General features: G+C 41.9%; 1 protein-coding gene across 1 annotated transcript; it reads left to right on the forward strand.

The window, feature by feature from the left end:
- Window positions 1–702: 702 nt before the first annotated feature.
- PMAIP1 (phorbol-12-myristate-13-acetate-induced protein 1) lies at window positions 703–8,355 on the forward strand. The gene is made up of 3 exons (XM_087438817.1): window positions 703–743; window positions 3,307–3,719; window positions 6,426–8,355. The coding sequence occupies exons 1-3, from the start codon at window positions 703–705 to the stop codon at window positions 6,530–6,532; spliced, it is 561 nt and encodes a 186-aa protein (XP_087294943.1). The 3' UTR covers window positions 6,533–8,355.
- The last annotated feature ends 211 nt before the right edge of the window (window positions 8,356–8,566 follow it).

Raw genomic sequence — 8,566 nt, forward strand, 5'->3', positions numbered from 1 at the left:
AATAACATACACCTGAAATTTACACAGTTCTAAACCAATGTGACCTCAAAAAAAAAAAAAGTTTGAAACAGTGATTCTCTTTGTTGACACTACCATCTTGTATGAGAATTACCGTAATATATATCTTCATGAGTCACACTGTCTCTGGTCTTAGCTCAACTAATCTTGTCACACTGCAGGCAGAGTGAGCTTTCTAGAATCTGATCATACCACCCACATGCTTAAAACCTTCAGTGCCTCCATTTCCCCTATTTGCAATAATACGCAAACTCCTCAGGTGGCTTCTCTTTCCATTCACCTCACACCACTCCCCACCTCACACTGCCCTTCAGTCTCTGCATGGAACATACTTCTTCCCTTTGGCCTCATTGCTTGGCCAACTCCTATGTATGCCTCAGGTCTCTATGTAGGTGTCCTTTCCTGCTTAATTGCCCTCCCAGGCAGTCCATCATAACTTCCTAGCATAGCCCTGATGCACATCTTGTTGCACCTGCCTATGTCCTTATCAGTATCATCCTCTAGCCTTGCTACTCAAAGTGACGTCTGTAGACCAGAAGCATCAGCGTCACTAGAGTTTGCTTAAGATGCAGAATCTCAAGCCCAACCAGATCTCCACAATCAGATGTGCATTTTAACAAGACACTCAAGTGATGCTTATGCACTTTGAATTTGAGAGGTACCAGTCTCTCCAACGTAGGTTCGATGGGGGTAGGCAGCATTGTCTCCCTGGAACCTAGCACAGAGTATGTCTTAAAATAAAGAGAGATTTAACTGATCAATGTATCAGGCTGATTTTGTGTTAACAAACATGCTATACAGGAAAAAACAAGTCCTCTTTTATCAGAATAGACACACTCAAGTCTACAGCCTATACATTTTGTCACAGGCTTCTTTAAACTCCCTCTCACTCATCTCTCATATCCTCTTGTTTTCCTGTCAAACCCTATTTTCCACATGAAATACATGAATGACTATTCCATTACTAATCATGTTTTCTGTTCTGTTTTGTTTTTTTAGTAATTTTTTTAAGCACTCTTAAGTGACAACACAGTCATGGCCAGATTTGCACTGTCATTTTTGAACTTGGTCTGTGAAAACTGATACCTGGTAATAGTTTTAAAACTGTCCTCAGCAGTCCCCCCGTTTTTTTTTTTAAACAGATAATAGGGGATTCTAGTGCTTCATGATAAATCTCTATTTTGTCAGTCCCAGTACTCAAAATATCTCCATATTTATATTTATATTTCTTGCAGGCTCTCATTAATTGATACATCCCTTTTCCAGAGACGTATACAGTTAAGAGAGCCTTTCACACTCAGCTTCTAATTCTCTTAATAGCGTGTTAGATCTGAAAAAAAGTTTATGGACTATCTCAAACGCATAATCTTAAAAAGTCCTCCATAAATGGCTGATTTTGACCCACCTCTGAAGCCCGCTGCTTCCACTTCTCTCCTCCCTTTTCCTTCCAGCAAGTTGAATTTGCAATTCCCTAAAAGATACAACTTGCCTAAGGTTTGTATCTAGTGTGGGTCAGGTGGCCAACAACCTTTTATAATGATAATGTTAGAGGACAGGATTGATACACCTTTTGTACGTAAACAACAGCGTAATTTGCTTTTCTTTTGTTGAATGTATTCACCGCATTTCAGGGCGCGTGATTTGATCAGAAGTTTACTCATTTATCCAGTCAGGAAGTTAATGGTGTTCTCTAAGTATTAAGTCAGTCAATTGAGCCTGGAGAGGGCTCTAGTGGTTTGGGGATAACCAGGGTCAAGATAACAGATTTCAAGTCAGCATCTCCGCGGTGCTTCCTGTGTCATGTGGTGCTAACTCCTGAATTCTGTCCACTCTTATCCCCCTGTATTTACCACACTGAAAACTAAGTTGTTTCAACTCGGGTAGTTTCGTTTCATGCTTACAGCGTTGACTATACTTCAGCAGGCCCACATCATAAACAAATACATGCAGGTTTGTGTTGACTGAATGATTTAAGGTAAATAAACAAGCTCAAATGCCTACTGGGGCCAGATAATGTAAATGAGAAAGCAAACAGCAGGGAGTGTGGCCAACCCGCCCAAGGCCTCTCTAAGGGGAGCGGCTGCAACCACACTTCCAGCTTGCTCTGCACGGTTGGAAAACGGATCCCAGGTTGTCAGAGCTTCTGATTTTCCAAAAGATGACAGAAATCCCAGCTTTTAATGCAATCTTTCTATTTTTAACTGTTGGTAACCAATTCAAATTTTCATAAGACATTTTGCAGACCAATACTGAGAACCAAACCCAACACTTCTAGGAAGCCACGCAGCTCTAACAACCAATTCGCAGCCTCTGCATTAAATAGTGCAGATAATATAAGAACACTCCTTTTCTAAGAAACTGTGATTACTGGGAAGACTGCAGTGGGTAAGAGCTCCTGCTCCTCGTGGGCCTGCCTGGGTTCGGATCCTGGTACTGCTCTCTACCTATGGGAGTTTGGGCAACTCACTTAATCTCTATAAACCTCAGTTTTCACACCTGTAAAGTGGCCATGAGATAAGAATACCAGCTTCATAGTGTTGTCCCGAGGACAGAATGACACAATGCCTGCTGAAGCCCTTAGCACGAAGCACCCTCAATACCTGTTAACTCATACGAATTAGTCCTTCTCTTCATAATAATGGAGTTATGCAAGGGCCAGCCAAGCATCCAGCAATAACTGCGTATTCCCAGATCCCTCATTCCTCTCTCCACAAAAGCATTTGAAAGTTTTCTATACAATGACTACTCTTTTTTCTGTTACTAAGCATTTAGAACGAACAATAGCGACCTATCCAGAGGGAACATACTCTACTTGTTAAATCACAGTCCTGACTCCGGCAGAGAACAAGCCCCCTCTCTCCCCCATCCACACCCCCTCCCCACACACACCACCTTGCAAATCAAAACAGTGTTTGCTTGCTTGCTCGGGGTTGCAAATTTGCAGTAACTTCCCAGCAGTTTCAATCTGGTACTTTTCTCACATGGCCTCTGGCCTCATCTCTACTGTTATTGTTCTCTTTATTTCACTTCCCCGGAACTAGTACCCACACTCTCCGAGACTGACAACTTTTCTTTTCCGAATTCTTTCCGAGGGTTGTTTACAGAAGTCTCTAATAGCCCATTTATGATAAGGACGAGGCTCCTGGCCTCCCCACCCCCAACTCTCCCGCTAGGAGAACCTTTCTCCTCTCCGACTCCTAGAGCCCGCCACAACTGCAGCCGACTCGAAGTCGGGGGCTTGCAGATTCTCAGTCTCCACCTCCTTATCCCCACCCTCGTCTGTTAAAGAAGTAATTTCGGGGCTGGCCCGGGTCTCGGCCGCCGAGAGCCCTGCGCCCCCCGCCGCGGGTCGGCGCCGCCGCGAGTCGGGAGCGGGTCCCGGCAGACCGCGCCGGGTGGCTGGGCTCGCGCGCCCCCAGCGCAGCGCCGGCGGGGCGGGGACAGGGGCGGGCCCCGGCGTCCAGTTTCGCTACGTCACTGGGAAGTCCCCGTAAGATCAGAGCGCGGGCTCGAGCCGGCCCCCGGGGCCCAAAGCTTCTCGGGTGCGCACGCAGTCGGTGTCCAGTTCGGTCCAGCCCGCCCGCCTGGTCCGACCGTCCGCTCCGCGCGCAGCTCTCGTCCTGCAGACGCAAGGTTGTTATCCAAGGTTGGGGGACTGAGTTCCCGCCGCCCGCTTGCGGAGATGCCTGCGAGGAAGACGCGTAAGTTTGGGCAGCCGAGCCCCACGCGGGTCCCGGCAGGTAGGGGCCCCTGGGGTCCGCGGAGATCCAGGCCGGGGTCCAGGTCTCAGGAGGGGCGAGGTCAGCCCGTCTGCACGGGGTCTCAAGGTCGGGCCAGGTCTGCGCCTTTGCACGTGCTTTCGGGGCGCCTCCGGAAGTTCTTCTGGGGTTTTACCCAGGACCGTGGAGACGGCGGGAGAGGGAGCCCGGTGTGCGGTTGGGATGCAGCTGCATTTTAGCGGATGCAGAAAGCTTCTCCATCGCTCGGCCTCCATCCCTCCTCGCCCTGCCCCGGGGCCATGAGTTGAAAAAAAGCGCGAGTGCGGGCGACAGCCACGAGGAGAAAGTCGTTGTCAGGGCAGGTGAAGGCGGGAGAAGCTCCAGGAGCGGCCTGGCCTCCCAGCGCTTGTTGAGACAGGCCCTCTTCCTCGGAGTCGTGGCCCTTGGAAGGCCCTGCTCTGTTCGCTACCACTCTCTCCACCCCCAGCGCGAACAAAAGCAGTAATAACGCTTGACACTTGCACAACTTGTCCACAAAGGACTGATGGAGGAGTGTGGAGGCCCCACAGGGACCACTGCATTCAGGATCCCAGCAAGTCGTGCTTCCTTGTTAAGAGTGTAACATTGTAACCATAGGTATTAGTTGTAGCGAGGGGATAGGAGGAGAACAGTTGGTCCCCAATTTTTTTAATCCATCCATCTTCCCTTCACTCCCTGCCCCCCCATGTAGCCCCATCAAATAACTTTTCAGGTCAGCCCTCTCCTTTATAAATCTTGTCAAACAAGGCAACTGTCTGCTAAGGGGCAGCAGCAAAGAAGGCAGTAGGGCTTGGCTCGAAATCCCTATACCTCATACATACTGCGATCACATCAGGCTCTAGTAGGCTGCCTTTTAACTTAGTTTCATTTTATAGAGCCCGTGGGGCGTGCCAAGTGGTACATTGCCAGTGTGACTGGCTAAGTGGGCACCAGACTCCTCTCTGGCTCTCGCTTGGGAGAGAAAAAGCTTTGTCCACCTTTTGTGGTGTCCCAAGAGTTCTGACCATGTTTTCAAAAGGTCTAACCTGTGCATAACCCTCACTGATCTAACTTAGTTGGAAAGGTCCCTCTTAAACTTGTTAGATAGTAATATTTATTGTAATGCGATATAAGTGACATAGAACATTGTATTAGTCCCCCCCCACAACATAACGATTTGATATATGTATATATTGTGACATCATTACCACAAGTTTAGTTAACATCCTTCACCACACATAGTTACAAATTAAAAAAAAAAAATTAGTACATTTATAGATGTATAACTGTAACAAAAAGATTAAGGAAACAACTAGGAGCTATTTTTTGCCCTTTTTTTTGGTGAAAGGGATAATTTTTCCTCTTATAATTCAGGGCTTCCAAAATTATATGCTGAATGATAATTGTTTTTTTAGAACAATTTTTTTTTAGGATAATTAATTTTGGGGGATGTGTTAATATATCCCACTGACTGAAAAGAACGTGTCTTTGTAAATACTTATCAAAATGTTTGACTCTGTAGCCTATAAAGAATGGCGTCTTATGAGATTTATTAGATCTCTTGTTAGGGATTATGAAAATTTCACCCAGCTCTTGTACAAAGAGAAATTGGTTGAAATGTAGGTTTAAAAATCCGCTTTGCTATACATTACAGTTTTCATTTATTTTGAGCCTAAATAGGGTCTTTGCAGAGTCTATTTACAAAATAAACTGGATTTTAATTTGTAGTCATAATGATTTTTAATGTTCATGATCATGATCTTAAAGTGGATGGAGAAGAGTCTGATTTGCTCTTTGAAATATCCAAGAATATTGAAATTTTGGTCAGTATAGGTTTGGTGTTAATTTCATTTACTTAAAAATTTACTTGGAAATTAGATTATAAGCATTATTTTTCTTAAGTTAATATTCAGTTAATTACAATATCTCTATACTAAAAAGTAGTAAACGTGAATTAAACATCACTTATTTTCTGCTTCACTCATCTCCATAAAAGCAATGGATTGGTGCAGATTGGGCTCGTAGGAAGAGTTTGGCTCCGAGTAAAATGTAAACTTCTAAATTATTTTAGAGAATGTGGTCTTAATTTTGGAATAAGGTTTTATGAGTCTTTTATGAGGAAATTTCAAAGAGTTTTTTCAATGAGGAAAAGAAGACATTTAGATTTGCCTGTTAATGAGGGCATAATCTGAGCTATGAATTATTGCCATTTAAAAAAATAAATCCTACTTGAAAACAACACAAAAGAGTTTAGAATTTGAGTTCTGTTCCCCCAACCAACCTTAAATGAGAGAGAAAAGGATGACATCACCTCAGGCTGGCAAAGGCTTACTCACTCTTTGTGGTATTTGACATATTAAATGTCCGTATTTGAAAGTGAGATAATATTTGCCTCATCTAGGTTGGTTTTAAAAAAAAATATTTCAAAGTAAATGTCTTGTTTCTTACCTTAACTAGTTTTTTGTTTGTTTATAAGTCACAATGTGTTAGTATATATCGTGTGCGTGTGTGTGTGTGTGTGTGTGTGTGTGTGTTTTCTAAGTAGCCTTTCTCACATTCAGAAAACAGGTGTACATAGAGCTAAAGTTAATCCCTTGGATGGGCATAAACTTGCTGGTTGCAGTTTGCAGTATTGTCAATGTAATTTTGATGTTTTGCTTTCCTTTTCAGAGCTTGAAGTTGAGTGTGCCATTCAAATCAGGAGAATTGGAGACAAACTGAATTTCCGGCAGAAACTTCTGAATCTCATAACCAAACTCTTCCGCTCAGGAACCTGACTGCTTCAGAAGCCTCTGAATGAGGAGACTCCTTTAAAATGGAAGATTCCCCAGTAGGTGCAAATTGCATCAATTAGAGGAGAGACTGCCTTGTAATGGAGAGGAATGTGAAGGAGCTCTCACTTGCTTCTGGCTGCCCTTGGGAACAAAGATGGAATACATCAAAAATGAATTTGTGTTGGAGGTTTCCCTGAAGTCATTCTTTGGGATGTGAGAACATTATGAAGCCACCTTGTTCATTTTAAAGCAAGGATGGAAGAACTTTGAAAATAGGACATTAATTATTTATACGTTTTGTTTTTGCTTAGATAATTGTTCTAGTATTTTTACTAAAGGTTGCTGCCCAGCCTGGTATCAGAGAAGTTGACAAATGATCAGGCTTGGCAGGGTTCAAGAAACAGAAGATGTTCAGTGTTTGTTTCTACTTTTGGATGACAACTCCAGAACAATGTATAATATTTGGTTTATGTATTATCTTGTTAAAAGTAAAAATTTCCTGGGCCGGCTCCGTGGCTTAGCGGTTAAGTGCGCGCGCTCTGATGCTGGCGGCCCGGGTTCGGATCCCGGGAGCGCCCCGAGGCACCACTTCTCCGTCCAACGTGAGGCCGAGTCCCACGTACAGCAACTAGAAGGATGTGAACCTATGACATACAACTATCTACTGGGGCTTTGGGGGGAAAAAACTGAATAAATAAAATCTTTAAAAAAAAAAAAAAAAAAAAGTAAAAATTTCCTTCTGAGAACACTGAATGTCATAGTGAATGTTGATTTTATAGGTCACTACAAGATAAAAAATAATACGGTAGTTTGTTTCTTTTGACTCAAAATGTATTGCTTCTGTTCAGATGACCTTTCATTCAATGTGTTCCTGTGGGCCTTAACTAGAAAATATGTACTTTTAAAAAATTTGATAGAAGTATAGGAATGTTACTTGGTGCCAGTAAAATTCTTAGAGGTTGAATATTGAAAGATAAAGAGCATGGGGATTTTGTATAACCAACGACAATGGAAAAAAAGTGAATTTGACTTTTTATTGCTGTAATTAAAACTTAGTAAAACAAGTATTGTCAAGTAACTGTTGGTAAGAAAATGAATGTGTTTCGAAAGAAGTTTCTAAAATCTGTAAAATGCTCTTTCTCATGCTAGTCAGTGTGCATCCTATAAAAAGTGATCTTTTAGGAGAAATTAAGCATGTTTTTATCATTGGGATATACTTTTTAAAAAAAAACAGGAACAGGTTGCTCATCCAGAAAATCCATTTACATACATGAATATATATATATACACACATATATATAATTTGCATTAGAGTAATGTTAATATGTAGATTCTAAGAAGGGGGTTTCATGTATTTCATTTTTTTAATTATTAAAAGGCCAGGTTATCAAAAAAGTCCGCAAATATATAAAAAAGGAATAATAATGTCATGATTGAACTTAAGCAAGAATAATTTTATTTATTTTACCTATTTATAATTAAAATATTTTTTATTAGCTTAAAATGTCTATTAGGGAAAGTTGTAGTTTGGGGTTATGAGACAAGGGTTTCATAACTACCTGAACTCTTATAGTAAGAATATTTTAATGATATTTTAATATAGACTGTAGCCACTTTAGATGAAAAATTACCTCAGCATCTATTTTTCCTTCAGTATTCCTTAAAGCTGTTTATTTAGTTGCAAAGATTTTTTGCGGGGGGGGGGGCTTCTGCCTAGAGGCAGATATTTTGCCATATGGATATTTATAGTCTATAACTGTATTTATACATATATATGCATAAAATTTGATACTGTAGCTGTAAACTATTAAAAATTACCAAGAAGCTTTGCTGTGTGGTTATTTTCTCATCATGTAGGCTACTGAATGTTCATTACCAAACCAGAATATTTTAATTGATTTCCATCAGCACCATTTCTGTCCCAGTTCCATGGTAGGAATAGAGAATACAGGAGCATTTGGCAAGCTTTCTGCTGTCAAGTGACTTACACTTTAGTTGGGAGAGGAAGTCAATGCCAGGCAAGGTCTTGAGAGCTGC

The sequence above is a fragment of the Ceratotherium simum genome, chromosome 14 (genome assembly GCF_057802395.1).
Source record: "Ceratotherium simum simum isolate JZ-2026a chromosome 14, ASM5780239v1, whole genome shotgun sequence".
Taxonomy (NCBI): Eukaryota; Metazoa; Chordata; class Mammalia; order Perissodactyla; family Rhinocerotidae; genus Ceratotherium; species Ceratotherium simum.